Below are 14,787 nucleotides of genomic sequence, written 5' to 3'. Positions count from 1 at the left end.
GGGGGGGGGGGGGGGGGGGGACATGGTCGTTATTCGATGTGTTAAAAGGGTGCAAAGTGCAAAGTCTCTTTTACTTTGGAAGAGGCTCCATTCTTGCATGTACGATGAAGTTCCAAGCCTTGGATTCAGTGATGGTGGCTGAGTGTAGAAGCCATGTCTTCAATAATGGGTGGGATAAGGTGTTAAATGTTCCCCCACTTGCGATCTCTGGAGAAGAAGGGTTTTGGGTGGAAATGGAGATCTTGGGTTTTAACATGTATGAGGTTGGTGAAATTTCTCCATTTTCCTTAACGGTAGCCGGAGTTAAGATTTTTGTTTATAAGGCCCTAGGCAGGAAGACTTCCTCTTGGCCCTTTCCCTTTCTCCTCATGGTGGATGCCTCGAGTAGGCTAGTGTTGCTGTTAGGGGAAGGTAAGAGTCATTTAGTTTTTAAGATGGAGGAGGAGTTAATCCAGTTGTCTCATCTTCAGTTTGCTAATGAGACTTTTTTGTTCCGGTCAGGAAACAATGGGTGTAAGCTGGATTAATTTCTTTCATCTAATTTAGGACTCCCCATTAGTGGTAACTTGGAGTGTCATACTTTCTAAATTCATGTGGTGGAAAAGGTTCAAAAGCGCTTGGGTTCTTGGAAAAGGGCATTCTTCTCCATGGGAGCAGGTTAACATTTATCCTATTAGTCTGAAGTGGCCTCCCCTTGCAAGGTGAGATGTGGTTTCAAATCCTTCGACCCTGGGAGGGTTAGGTACGGGAAATCTAAGACTTCATATGAGGCTTTTCTAGCAAAATGGTTGGAGCAATTCTTCTAACCTAATGCTATGTGGCATTGGTTTATTGTGAGTAGGTACGACCCCATCCTTTTGTGTGAGGTGCAAAGCTTTGTTTTAAAGATGGAGTAAAAATATTTGGATTACAATCTCTTTGGGTTTTCCTTCTCTCTCGGTTTTTGAAATGTTCGGTTGGGGAAAGCTAGGTTCACCTCTGGGAGGATTGGTGGGTTGGAGAATATTCTTTCTGTGCTTTATTTCCTCGTTTCCCATTCTTCAATAAGAAGATTCACTCATGGGAGGATTGGTGAGTTGGAGAATATTCTTTCTATGCTTTATTTCCTCGTCTCTCTTACCTTTCATTAAGAAGACTCACTTGGTGGCTTTTGTTTGCCTTCTTTAGGCCCCCTTTCTTCATTTTCCTCGGGTGTCCATTGACCTTAGTCTAACAGAAAACCACAGAAGTTACGGCTTTGCTTTCTGTCCATAATCTTCATGCAAGTCCGGGAGAAAAGACTTTAGAGTCTGGACTCATAATCGGTTGAGGGGATTCTCATGTAGTTCTTTCTTCCATATTTTGTGTAACCCCTCGCGCTCCCTTCAAAGAGTAAAATATTTAAGAAGGCCAAATTCTTTGTATAACAGATTTTACTCTTAGGATCTAATACCTTGGATCGTATCCAAAGACCGTTTTCTTTTGTGTTGTACAATGGTACCTTCTTTGTGGGCGCCATGGGGAGGATATTGATCATTTGTGGTGGGAGAGTCAGTTTGCTCATTTCCTATGGAGCAAAAGTTTGAGTTCATTTGGTCTATGTTCTACTCGAGGCAGGTAGTTTGGCATATGATTGTGGAGGTACTCCTGAATCCCTCATTTTGAGATAAGGACATTTTGTGGCAGACTTTTTCCTTATTGTGTTTTGGAGAATTTGGCTCTAGAGGAAAAATAGAATTATTAGACATTGAAAGCTCGTGAGGTGACTAAGTTTAATGTGTCCTTATAGGCATCTGTTACCCATTCATTTGAAGAGCTTGGGTTCATTCTCTTAGATTTTAGTCAATTTAGGTAGGTAGTGGTTGGATTCCTTTGTGTCGTTGGCTTGTTTTTGTATGCTCTTGTACATTCTTTTATTTTTCTTAGTGTAAGCTCGGTTTTCTTGGAATATATATGTATATATATATAGAGAGAGAGAGAGAGAGAGCGAGAGAGAGCCATAATAAGATCATATTCATGACATACATCTGAAATGGGCAATTTCTAAGGTATTTATTAATCTCTTTTAACATGTTTTTCCTACACCTCGATAGTCTTTTGTACATTTTATGTGCTCTATAAATGCTTGGATCCATGATAAGCATTCCTCTCTTTTACTTTGTGCATGCTTATTATTGTTTTGCCATATTTTGTTTATTCTTAATCTAGGTGTCTAGGTGTCTAGGCTTCCACAGTATTTGTATTTTGTCTATTAATGCCTTAAGTATAGCTGCTCTAGCCAAATGCTTGTTTCCTCTCATTTACAAGATATATGAGGTGAAGTTTCCTATGATTGTTGGTCTGAACCCCGTTTACATGTAAACATTTAATAAATGAAAACCTTTTAGTTCAATTGATTTTTTAGGCCATGAAAAAATGGCCTAAAAATAGAGTAATATCTCTTAGTTCTTTAGAGGTTGACAAGTCTGATAACATTTTCTCAAGAATGTATATACCTTTGTTGTTTTAGCTTAAAATTATTTGATTGAGTTTCGTGCTGTGTTTTTCTCTTCACGACTGTATTCCTTATGATTGGTTTTACCATCTTACCATACTCTCTGTAGGTCCTCAGTGCACTATTCAATTTGTGTAAGATCAATAAGAGGAGACAAGAATATGCAGCTGAAAATGGAATTATTCCACACTTGATGCATTTTATTATATCAGACTCTCCTCTGAAACAATATGCATTGCCTCTACTGTGTGATATGGCCCATGCATCGCGTAATTCTAGGGAGCAGTTAAGAGCCCACGGTGGTCTAGATGTGTATTTGAGCCTGCTTGAGGATGAGCTTTGGTCTGTCACGGCATTGGATTCTATTGCTGTTTGCTTGGCTCATGACAATGACAACCGAAAAGTTGAACAAGCTTTGCTGAAGAAGGATGCTGTCCAGAAATTGGTGAAGTTTTTCCAGTGTTGTCCAGAACAACATTTTGTGCATATATTGGAGCCTTTCTTGAAAATCATCACGTACGTACCTTTTATCTGTCTGGTTAATTATTGCCCAACATTTAAATGGTCCAAGTTTAATTTGTAACTTTACGATGCTACGTTGGTTCCTAAAGTCAGTCTCTCTTTAGGATGCTATGTTGGTTCCTAAAGTCAGTCTCTCTTTATGATGCTATGTTGGTTCCTAAAGTCAGTCTCTCATAAAATGGGATCGGTTGGGCAACTTTGTGATGATCGTCAAAGCTATCCCATCTTTACTTCGACTTCCTCTGTGTTGTCAAGGATCTACACGCACATAATGTCATAGTTCTAGGGTGCCGCCTGTAGCCAACTGTATATGCTTTATACCAGCATCATTCTCTTCTTCTTTCTCTGTGGCTTCCTCATAACAAAGAGCTTCCTGATCTTTGATGGTCCAAGTAGTAAACTATGTTTTCTTTTTAATTTGTAACCTTATGACCCCTCACCCTCCCCATCCCTCTCAGAAAATTATTCAATCTGACCTCTTATAGCCTGTGAAAATTATTCAGTCTCCTATATCCAATAATTTGAAAACATCATCCAAATTATTTCAACCCCACCGCCCCTCCCTATACCAGAGAGGAAAAGAGGGAAGATGCTAAGGTTACAAATTTAGTACCTAATAACTGGAAATGTAGGTGTTGCAGTACAAACTTTGATATTTTATTTCTTATCAATATTAAGTCGACATGTACTTCCAATTGCAGGAAATCTTCCCGAATCAATACGACTTTGGCTGTCAACGGATTGACCCCATTGCTTATAGCAAGGCTGGACCATCAAGACGCGATTGCTCGGCTTAATCTACTCAAACTGATAAAGGTAAGAGATCTTTATGTATGCAGCCTTCTGTTTGATGTGCCTTGTGAAGGATTTATAACGATGTAATATCGAACAAATGTCGATGATATTCGTTTTTCTTTTATTATTCAAATTTTGAACATACAATGTTGGTCGTGTGGCAGGCTGTGTATGAGCATCATCCACGACCCAAGCAATTGATTGTGGAGAATGATTTACCTCATAAACTTCAGAATTTGATTGAGGAACGCAGGGATGGACAACGGTCTGGTGGGCAGGTGTTGGTGAAGCAAATGGCCACATCTTTGCTTAAAGCTCTTCATATAAATACCGTCTTGTAAGTGCTTAGTTTTTAGGATCCCTTGTATGAATGTTGTTGTTGAAATATATCACTTTTGTTCGTTAAATTTTGGCATCCTGTCAAATTCCCCTTCCTCCCGGGGCAATTCAGCCCATTTGGCTTCTTCAGAAAAAAACTTGATTCCAGAATGATGGGCAATGTATGAGTGTGCTTTGTTTGTGTTCATACTAAATGTCACTTTTATGATGATGGAACGTATTGTTTGAACATGTGTTTCATAGATGTTTTTATACATATGAAATGTATTGTTTGAACATATGTTTCCTAAATGTTTTTCGTGTTTCGAATATGAGGTTGAGTTTAAGTTGTATCTGAATGTGTTTTGACTTTATAGCATGATTAAGCATAAATCAATCCTGAATAATTGATCATATTCATCTCTAGATCTTAAAATTGTGCAATAATAAAGTCATCCATGTTAAGGAAATGGTTCAATTTTAGTTCCTTAGTCGGCATCATTTGTGGTTGAGCATGGTTTAAGCAACATTCACCAATCATGTTCTTGAATTAAGAAATGCCCAAATCCAGAAATTTGAAAGGGACCCATTACAAGAAAAACGGAGCTGATCTAAGCAAATGATGGGATGCGTAACACAACTTATCTCAGAATAATATATTTCAAGTCATCGAAAATATATCTGAGTTCCTTTCCCCCTTGGAAAAATGGAAAACAATCGCAGGTATTATACAATTTATGGACACATCCAAACCACTAATCAGAAAAAGGTCGTTGAACTTCCTACGCTACATATTACCCATAGAAACGACGTTTATAAGAACACAAACCCTCGAGTGTGAGCATATTAACACAAATCTCTTCCACACAGCATATAACAGCATCACGCAGAGTTAAATCAAATCAGCAACGTTCATTGGCATCTCATCAATCTGGGTACTGTAGTATTGCTCAATATCTCTCAGGATCTTGATGTCATCACTTTTCACAAAGTTAATAGCAACACCCTGTGTTAAGCCATAAATCCGCATTAAAAAGTGTTTCATTACTTTCACAAGGTTGGTGAAGTTTCATGTTAGACATAGCTTCCATGTAAGAAATCATAAACATGGCCTTCATGCAAGGAAACATAAAGCTACATGTAGCTACATGTTATCCATACTGTTTACTTTGAGCGGAATCCTAGGAAATCAACTGTAATATAGAATAAAGTGTCATACCTTACGCCCAAACCGACCCGACCTTCCTATCCTGTGAATGTAAAGCTCTCGATTGTTTGGAAGGTCATAATTTATCACTAGTGATACCTGACAAAGGTTAATGCAAATAAACATAAGAACTTGTATATTTTTTGGGATACTTGCCACGATCAGTAATGAAAGGAAATAAGCACAAATATATTTACAATACGTATGGGAGTTCAAATTAGGACATTCACGGAGATTTGTGGGACATACCAATTGATGATGTAAACTAGAAAAAAAAAAATTGTCCTCAAAAAATCCAATGCCTACTCTTCTCTATATATCATCATTTAGAGATGTTTTTCTAGAGAATAGAAAATGATTATCCTGTGATTCACCAAACATGGAAAAAAAACACCATGATCATTTTACACAACTTCATATCCTTTGATAAAACTACCTTAGTAACCTATGACTGATGCATATGATCCACAAAGTATCCAAGTGATCAACTGAACTAATGGTATGTTCATAAATAGAAGACCACTTTTCTATACGAAACACCTGTTTCATTGAGAAATATGAACGAAAACAAAAGAACAAAAAGAACCGCCCAGAAAGGAAGTCACAAAGAACTATACAGAAAGGGCTCCAATCGAGAAAAATAAAACCTAATAAATAGTTACATAACTCCTAAACAACCGAAGACCAAAAAGACGCAGTAAACCTCACTAGTGACCAAAGAACTGAAAAACAAGTAGCCCTCCACAGAAACTGTCACTTATCTCAAAAGGCAATCGAACTTCACCGAAGACCAAAGCACAATGACAATCTTCACTATGAGAGAACTAAAGACAATCGAACTAATGCATATGATTCTGTTACATATAATTTTACGGACATTATAACACTCAACTCAACACTAAGAAGAGTTATGGAGGAACCAATAACTTGCCTGCTGAACATCAAGCCCTCTTGCCCAAACATCAGTAGTGATTAGGACACGAGTAGTTCCAGATCGGAACTCCCCCATGATTGCATCTCTTTCCTTTTGAGGCATGTCCCCATGCATATGGGAAACTGTGAAGTTATTACTTCGCATCTTCTCAGTCAACCATTCAACCTGGAGGCAGCAGATCACATAAAAAAATCTATAAGAAACAATTTCAATGATAGTATGCAAATACAAAAAGGCAGAAACCCCCATGAAAGAGAATATTTAAATTCTCACATCAGATAAAGGAGTCCAAGAATCAGTGCAATGTGATCTAGAACTGATATAGGCATCCAGTTGTTAGAAGCACATAGTAGAAAAAGGACTGATATAGGCATCCAGTTGTTAGAAGCACATAGTAGAAAAAGGGTAAGGGATAGGTCTGATAAGTAGTTCTGATAGAGGCTGTAGGACGCTTTGCAACTAATAGTTAGCTTCAGTGTGATCCTCAGCAAGTATAGCATATGGGTACTTTTTGGGTTATAGTGACCAGGGGTTATGAGTGTAGAGGATCTCTGGGATTCTCCTTATGCAATGATGTGCTCTTTCTAATTAATAAAAGCTAGTTCTATCCTCAAATAGACTTTTCCGGTCACACTGTTGCCGGGTAAAATTGTACTAAAACAATAAATAAGGATGAGGACCAAAGGTTGTGCGATAATAAACAATGTTCCAAACATTCGGAACATACCAAAATCATGTATAAAGGCAAACATGCATAAAATATCTAACAATAAAATATTTTCTGTTTCAGAATGAGTCTGACAAGAGTTCTAGAAGATCTATTTGAAGGAGAACTAAACAAATTTGACCCACATTACCTTTCGCTTAGTGTTACAGAAAATTACAGCTTGGGTGATAGTCAAGGTGTCATAAAGATCACATAAGGTATCAAATTTCCACTCTTCCCTTTCAACTGCAACGAAGAATTGCTTAATACCCTGTCAATTTAAAAGCATGCATCAGGGTGTTGATATATTTCAGTAGAGCATTTCATCATCTACAAATAAAAAATATTACAAACCTCTAAAGTTAACTCATCACGCTTGACAAGGATCCTCACAGGATCTGTCATAAACTTGTTTGTCATCTCAAGGATTTCATGAGGAAGGGTAGCAGAAATCAAGACAACCTATCATTAATATTGATGGGAAAACTCATTAAATCAACCAACCTAAAAATAGAAAAATTCATAAAAACAGGTAAAAGACACTAGTTGCTCATAACCAAACCGGTAAACAGTGCATAAAATGACATATAAAGTATAAAATTTAGAAATCCCATATGCACAAGAATATATAATCAATATCATATTTGTTATAAACTGACACATGAAGGAAACAAATGCAAGCAAAAATCAAGATTAAATGTCAGCCACATCAAGGACATCATAGAAGCCATAAAAATTTATTTGGGAAAACACTACTGTTATTTCTTGGTCCTCTGAGAAGTCCCAACTCTTCCCGTACAAAATAGAAAATCAACATGGAATATTGCAGAAAAAATATTATTGTACCTACAATTTGTCATCAATACGTTTAGAAAAGCATGTATGAAAAATAATAATTTTCATGTTCAACAAGTTAAAGAAGACATGCTTAGCAACAATTAAATGACAGAGCTGCATTTCATTTTTATCCTCCTATGCCTCCCATGAGCACAATCATTAACACATTGGGGAGAAGGGGGAGAGAGGGAGAACCTGAAGTTCTGGTGGGAGATATCGATATACATCATAAATTTGGTCTTTAAACCCTCTGCTCAGCATTTCATCAGACTCATCCTGAAAAAGCAAATATTAGAAAATGACATGATAAAAGAGAGGTAATTATACTGCTAACAGGAGAGATAAGTTGAAGGGCACCCAAAATTACCAAAATTAACAACTTAATGGCTCGGGTACGCAGTGTCCTTCTCTTGATCATGTCACAGACTCTTCCAGGAGTTCCTGACACAACCTGAACTCCAAACTCAAGCTTTCTGATATCTTCACCCACACTTTTTCCTCCGATACATGAGTGTGCTTGTATATTAATGTAGTCGCCAATTGCCAATATAACCTTCTCTGTCTGAGTTGCCAATTCTCTCGTAGGGGACAAGATCAAGGCCTGCACCCTGATTAGATTAAGATGCATAATGATCATAAGAGTTTGAAGTTAAAGAGATCCGTCTTACAAAAACGATCATATGTAAATTGAAAAAATCTCCTGAACTAGGAGTTGAATACATATTCAAATCTTCTACGACAAAAAAACCAATGTAGTGGTACTTTGGGGAGGTTTCATTAATTTGGCTTCCTTGGGAAAATTTCCAAAGCAATAACACGAGGTTATAACAACTTCTAGTGAAAAGAACCAACTGACATCCAAACAATTTTCTTCCTGTGCATTTGGATTTCTGAGCTAGGAACTACACAACTTCTATAGAATTTGAATCCAATACAAAAATAAGAAATATATTAAGAGGAAGAGAGACATGAAACATTGAACACTCGATAGAGTAAACGGGACTCACTCTCTACTGGATGTATCAACCACCTGGCAAACGGTAAGTGCAATCATGGAGGTCTTGCCAGTTCCAGATTGGGCCTGAGCAATAACATCTCGACCCTCAATAATCGGCCTCACAGCTCTCTGCTGAATAGCCGAGGGCTTTTCAAAACCGTATGCATATATTCCACGGAGAAGATCATCCTTAATGCCCATCTGATCAAAACTCAAGATCGGCTCAACCCCCTCCGTCGTCTCGAATTCCAACTTGTCTTCCGGGGCAGTAACCGCACGCCGCCGATTCGGCGGCACAACGCTTGTTGTAGCTGCAGCCGCCATGTCCGTTGGCGTAGTTTCCTAGATCGCGATTGAGGACTCGATTAACCGGATGATGCCGAGCAAGTAAGCGACGGCGAGGGGAAAAAGATGGTGAGGAAACCGCAGATTAGGGCCAATGAAAGATCGATCGACAACGAAACGAGAAAGTAAGAGGAAAAAATTATTGTGTCATGTACGGCTAAATCCTATCCAACTTTTCACTGTGAGAATCGAATCCTGACCGTCCATTTAAACCCTAGAATCTACGGCTCGTAAATTAAAATCGAATCCTGAACGGTCATATGTTTTAGGTCAAATTTTAAACTTTTAAGAACCGTGTCTTAAAGTTTATAGGTAAATAACGATCTAATAAAGGGATAATAATTTGTATTTTAAATTTTAGTAAGTTTTACTATTTATAACGATTTAATCCTTATCGTTTATGGTAAAAAAAATATTATTAAATATATTTAAATATATAGTATATAATGTAATATAATATAATATCTTCTTTAATTTAGGTTTAAATGGTATAAAAAATCACTAATTTGAATTTCATTCCAAATTTAAATGGTATCAAATATGTAAATATATTTTTCAACGATATATATATATATATATATCATAATACTAAAAACATTTTCTTTATCTTGGTTAACAATTTATAGTGTTAAAACTATTATATTAAACTCCGTAATAATTAGATTTTTTTATGCCCAAGTAACAAATTTTTAACCATGTTTTTATAAAATAAACGTCTATTTTATTCAATTTTATACATATACATAAGCAAGGGACAATATCTCTTAGGGAAACCAAAAACAAAAGCTACAAGAAGAACTAAAGGACGAGGGGTGACAAAATATAGTCCGTGATAGTGCAACAAACTTGGCTGAAAAACATCGAGCGGTGTGAAGCTAGAGTCTGAGTAACGGATATTGAAGTTTAGCAATACCTCCATTGCTAAGACCAACTCAAACACTAAAGAAGACGACGATACCAAATTTATCATAGTTTGATGCAAGGAGAGCAATCGGTGAGCCCAAAACATTGTGCATTACAAAAGGCCAGGACAAGACAAGTGCAATTCAAGGGATGAAAAGAGTAAGATCATGAGTTTAAAAGTAAAATATATTGTCTTCATTGGTATGAGATATGTAAAGTCGTAAGAACTTATGTTTAAAGTATACAATATCATACTATTGTGGAGGTATGTTATTCTCTTATGTCGGTAGTTATTCCATGATAGCTATTTTGGCACTCATTTCCGTCCAACTCCACTTATTGCGCCGAAATAAATAAAATTTACCATTCAAACAACGCACAAATTTCACAAAATCTTGCAATTAAGCCCCTATGACGGTTAATTATTACAAGAAGTTCGAAAGAAACTCGATTTAAATTACTGTAACATATAACCCTTAAACGAATTACTCCTTCAATAGTAGCAATGGCTACTTCAAACCTTTGGCTTCATCCCCCCAAATGAAAGCCAGCCAAATGAAAGCCATATCAGCAGATCTTTACACACTCTGAAACTTCCGAAGTCTTGTCCAAACTCAGAGGTCATCTGATAACGATGTTTAGTACTAACCTCATTTGAAGATAGTACAAGATCGAATCCTCTTATATTCCAAATGTGTACCCGCTTTTGCATATTTTTCGGATAGGGCTAAGATGAAAATCTTCCAAGCAAGATCCCACTGAACACTAAAGCACCAAACCACTTGTTGGAGATGAACCTGAAACCAGAAATGGAAATGAGAGACAAAAATTAGGATGCGTTGTACAAAGGAGAAAAGGGAAGAAAGCTAATACATATACCAAGCTCCTCAACTTTAAATATGCATAAATCTTTAGCTAAACAAGATGTGTATGGACATGGTCATAAGTATCATTCTAATGAAACTTTAATTTGAAAACACCAGAATGAAGATTTCTGTTTCCAGTATAACGAGTGAAGGAGATTCGACACTTAACGAACTTGATTCGGAAGACCAATAAGTTTAAAATCATGCATTCAACCCATAAAATCAGCACAATTTTCATTTTCTTTACTGGTGCTTGATATAGTACCCACCCCCCACACGCACACACATCAGACACATACTTTCTATTGCAATCGGCACGACTCGATAAGTCGACTGTTGAAATCTGCCAAGCCAATTGTCCAGAAGCAGCAGCCAAAAGTGCATAAAACGGCCATCCTGTTCCACAATGGTATGGAATAAGACATCCAAACAAATTGTAGTTTAACCGAAACTGGAAATTAAGAACAGAGGAAAGGCACAGAGCCGTTTACCAATATCAGCATTGTAACCACTAAGAGCAAGACAGCCAATGTTTGCAACTCCAAACATAGAAATCCACTCCTTAGTTGAATCTCCAAATCTCAAAGCAGTAGATTTAACGCCGACTTTTAAGTCATCCTCCTTATCCTAAAGCCATCAAGAGTAAGCATTGCAACCTTAGTTAAGGATAATTTTTAAAATGTCTTTAGATAGAAACATATTTTCTAGGGGCACTTCAGATTTTTTTTTTTTTTAGAGCATCTTGAACTTCGAGGTATTTTTTCAAGTTTCAAACACTTCTTCATATGCAATCAAAAACATCAATAGAAATTAGTGCTTTTATTCAGATATAAAATGCCATTAAGATGTCAAACAACGCCTCTAAGCACACACTATTCAGGCCAATCCCACCTAAGGTTTGGTTAAAGACACCTGAGAACTCGCAAAGAAATTTAAGGAGTATCTTAGAGCTAAAGGATCGTGTATTTTCTCGATCATGAGAAGTGGTAGGATTTTCTGCTATCAGTTGCCTCTATTTCACCCATGTTCACCACTACTAGAGTAAGATTTCAAATGAACTATGAGCTCCCTACTTCTATAAATACTTTTTGTTTTTGGGTAAAAAAAAATTGCCTCTAAAGCTGTTGACACAAAATCCTAATAAACAAAGAAAAAGTGGGAATCGGACTTACCTGGTGTGCATATATCGTATCGTATACAAGAGTCCAGAATACTCCAGACAAGTACAGTGGTAAAACTATAGCTGGATCCAAAGATTCTCTGATGGCAGCCCATCCTAATAAAGCTCCCCAATTGAAGGTCAGACCCAGATAGGCTTGAGGCTGCCACAAATATTTCACTAATCCACATCAATTACCAATTTTTCTCAAAATAAACAATATAAATAAAATACTTAGCAAGCGTAAGTAAAGCATTGTACCCAAAACGTGAACCTCTTCATGAGAGGATAGGAGAAGACTAGAAGCAAAGAGGAAGCCCCTAAAATGCGACTGTTAAAAACATGAAGTCAGGTTGGAAACATCCAACTACTAAGCAAGTATATGGAACAATTATTATATAACCCAGTTCACTCTAAAGAATAACTCAAAGGCAACCCGACCTGTAATTATTCAGTTGAAGGAGAATTCCAAGTCCCAGAAACAGCTGCAACCCTAAAAAACTGATTCCCTGGGGTTGAGTTAATTGACCACTTGCAACTGGTCTTAGCTTTGTGCGTTCAACCTGCAAAGGATGAAACACTCAGCCAAGCATGGAAGAGCTAGAAGTAAAACTAATCCCCTGCAAGCGAGGTGTATCAGAAAGGCAAGAAATTAGTGGTAAGACTATTTGTTAGTGATGTGTTGTTCGTCGGCAAGCTAAATACTTAGCCTCAACACCAGCTGCTCTACTTTCTACTTTATTACACATCATGACTGGTGATCTCTCCCATCTGATATTGAGACTACAATAGATCATGAGAATGCAGCAAAATAATTGATACTGACTAAGTAGGAAAGTCATTTGTTTTGCATTACAACCATCCCAGACTAAGAAAAGGGACTAGAAACGTCGCACAGATATGATTAACAATGGAATGAACTGATAATTAAAATACAGAGCCCTAAAAGTGCAGGGGTCAATACATCTATCTATCACAAATAAAACACGTAGATGCACACTACCTGCAAGGACTAACCAATTTACACTATTCAAAAAGTTGAGCTTATAGATATCATGAAAAAGCCACATGATAGAGAAAATAATGTTAATATGATATTCATGGAAGAAAAAAGTGCACTGACCTTTGTATCAATATCTTGATCAAGGAGGTCATTTATGGTACACCCAGCACCCCTCAAAAGCAAAGCCCCACATCCAAATAGAGTCAGCATTTTAAAGTCAGGAAGTTGGCCTGGAGATGCCGCCAAGGTAATTGACCTGAAGAATACAATTTACTCTATTTATGGATTTGGAAATCATGAGCCCCTTAACATTAATGATCCAATTGAGCGTGTGAACATCGTCTTACCTATATGATACAAAAGCAAATTATAGTTCAATGCATAGACGGTAATAAAGTGAACCAATGACAGCTACTTTTCTATTTACAAGTTGTAATCAGACACGTCCTAACTAAAATACACAATTCTGTAACAGTCTTTAGATCCTTCACGAACGATCAAATACACAATTCTGTAACAATCTTTAGATCCTTCACGAACGACCAAGCAAAGTTTGAAAATGATAAATATGATATGAAATAGATGTATATCTTTTTTACATAAAGCCATGCAAGTTATAACTAAATTATGCATACCTCCAATCTCACAAATACTATACTCAAAACTCGAATTTGGAATACGTCGATACACATCTCGGCGATTATCACAACTTTAACACATAATTTGGAGAGAATCAAACCATCCATTTTCAGCTAGACGGCCAATGGGGACTAGTATAATACAGAGATTATGTATTCCACAAACGGGCTGAATACAGAATATAATAACCAATCTCACAAGCCAATTAACAACTATATAGTTTACATTCACAGCAAACCCAACAGGGACCAAAAACAGAAGTAACTCTTACCACATACAAGGCCAAGCAAGTAACCACGTCCCAATGGGTTTATCGAGCCGCGCAAGGTGAGCATAAGGCTGAATCTTTTTGGGCAAATACAAATAAATCCAGGACATCTCAACTTTCGCCTGTGATCTTCCATCCCGTTTAACACTACCAGACGGACTCTCGTCACTCTTTGAACTCTCCTTTACATCCGAAGACGTAGAAAACCCATGGATGAGTCCAAATCTAAAATCTCGAATGAAATTTTCGCAAGCAAAATCCGACCGAGTACACCATAAATTGGAAACTAAACTAGCTCTGGAGTAAGAAATTGGCGCGTCGAGACTCGATAAGGGATTAAGAAATTTACGATGAACAAAGAGGCAGGACGCAGACCTGCGTGAAGTACGGAATAGCAAAGACGCCATTCCCAAGCCAAAAACAAGCTAATAGAACTAATTTATACTATGATTTCAATCAAATCGTCTCGAATGGCTCGAATTTGTTCGAATTCTGAATTCGAATAGAACAACTACCATTCAACAATCACCCGTCGTCTTCGTCCAGTTCCAAATTCCATCATTTCCCCATCGAATCGACTGAACACTACAAATTCCCAACTTCCGTCGTCGTTCAATTACTTTCGGTGTTCTCAACATGGCGGCTAAACGGCCAATGAAAAGCCCCCGCCAAGTTTTTGTGTTCTATCCCTATCTCTGCTACGCATTTGCTTCGCCCTCCCAGTCTGATAAATTATTTTAATTTCGGAATTTAAATTTTGAAAAATAATTTTAAATATTTTATTTTGCAACGATTTTTTTTTTTTTTTTTTTTTT

The 14,787-nt window shown here is 37.2% G+C and overlaps 3 protein-coding genes across 3 annotated transcripts in view; 1 reads left to right on the top strand and 2 right to left on the bottom strand.

The window, feature by feature from the left end:
* LOC111441874 (MAP3K epsilon protein kinase 1-like) overlaps positions 1–4,467 on the top strand; it is a 24,325-nt gene extending 19,858 nt beyond the window's left edge. Inside the window, exons 22-24 of the mRNA XM_023079047.1 lie at positions 2,583–2,989; positions 3,697–3,811; positions 3,955–4,467. Of these exons, the coding sequence (XP_022934815.1) occupies positions 2,583–2,989; positions 3,697–3,811; positions 3,955–4,131 (699 nt within the window). The 3' untranslated portion in view covers positions 4,132–4,467. The remainder of the gene's footprint in view (positions 1–2,582; positions 2,990–3,696; positions 3,812–3,954) is intronic.
* A 265-nt stretch (positions 4,468–4,732) lies between these two features.
* On the bottom strand, positions 4,733–9,270 carry LOC111442104 (eukaryotic initiation factor 4A-3). Its single transcript, XM_023079378.1, has 8 exons — positions 8,800–9,270; positions 8,160–8,400; positions 7,988–8,068; positions 7,310–7,417; positions 7,107–7,226; positions 6,247–6,414; positions 5,328–5,414; positions 4,733–5,114 (listed from the first exon to the last, which is right to left on the bottom strand). Exons 1-8 carry the CDS (start codon positions 9,111–9,113, stop codon positions 5,001–5,003), a joined length of 1,233 nt encoding a protein of 410 aa, XP_022935146.1. The 5' UTR covers positions 9,114–9,270; the 3' UTR covers positions 4,733–5,000.
* Positions 9,271–10,376: 1,106 nt separating this feature from the next.
* On the bottom strand, positions 10,377–14,693 carry LOC111442456 (4-hydroxybenzoate polyprenyltransferase, mitochondrial). Its single transcript, XM_023079899.1, has 8 exons — positions 13,976–14,693; positions 13,186–13,321; positions 12,504–12,625; positions 12,324–12,393; positions 12,076–12,225; positions 11,395–11,530; positions 11,203–11,299; positions 10,377–10,834 (listed from the first exon to the last, which is right to left on the bottom strand). Exons 1-8 carry the CDS (start codon positions 14,377–14,379, stop codon positions 10,765–10,767), a joined length of 1,185 nt encoding a protein of 394 aa, XP_022935667.1. The 5' UTR covers positions 14,380–14,693; the 3' UTR covers positions 10,377–10,764.
* Between the last annotated feature and the right edge of the window lie 94 nt (positions 14,694–14,787).

The sequence above is a fragment of the Cucurbita moschata genome, unplaced genomic scaffold (assembly GCF_002738365.1).
Source record: "Cucurbita moschata cultivar Rifu unplaced genomic scaffold, Cmos_1.0 Cmo_Scf00004, whole genome shotgun sequence".
NCBI classification, from domain to species: domain Eukaryota; kingdom Viridiplantae; phylum Streptophyta; class Magnoliopsida; order Cucurbitales; family Cucurbitaceae; genus Cucurbita; species Cucurbita moschata.
The sequence above is the reverse complement of the archived record's forward strand: the minus strand, read 5'-3'. Positions and strand labels throughout refer to the sequence as shown.

What these genes read in the sequence shown, in the direction of transcription:
- LOC111442456 (XM_023079899.1), bottom strand. Translation starts at nt 14,379, where the DNA reads ATGGCGTCTTTGCTATTCCGTACTTCACGCAGGTCTGCGTCCTGCCTC. An exon ending in CTTGCTTGGCCTTGTATGTG is followed by an intron (nt 13,322 to 13,975) that starts GTAAGAGTTACT and finishes TGTATTCTTCAG; the next exon opens with GTCAATTACCTTGGCGGCAT. An exon ending in TGGTTACAATGCTGATATTG is followed by an intron (nt 11,300 to 11,394) that starts GTAAACGGCTCT and finishes ATTGTGGAACAG; the next exon opens with GATGGCCGTTTTATGCACTT.
- LOC111442104 (XM_023079378.1), bottom strand. Translation starts at nt 9,113, where the DNA reads ATGGCGGCTGCAGCTACAACAAGCGTTGTGCCGCCGAATCGGCGGCGT. An exon ending in GAGGGCTTGATGTTCAGCAG is followed by an intron (nt 5,415 to 6,246) that starts GCAAGTTATTGG and finishes AACCTTTGTCAG; the next exon opens with GTATCACTAGTGATAAATTA. An exon ending in CGGGTCGGTTTGGGCGTAAG is followed by an intron (nt 5,115 to 5,327) that starts GTATGACACTTT and finishes GGCTTAACACAG; the next exon opens with GGTGTTGCTATTAACTTTGT.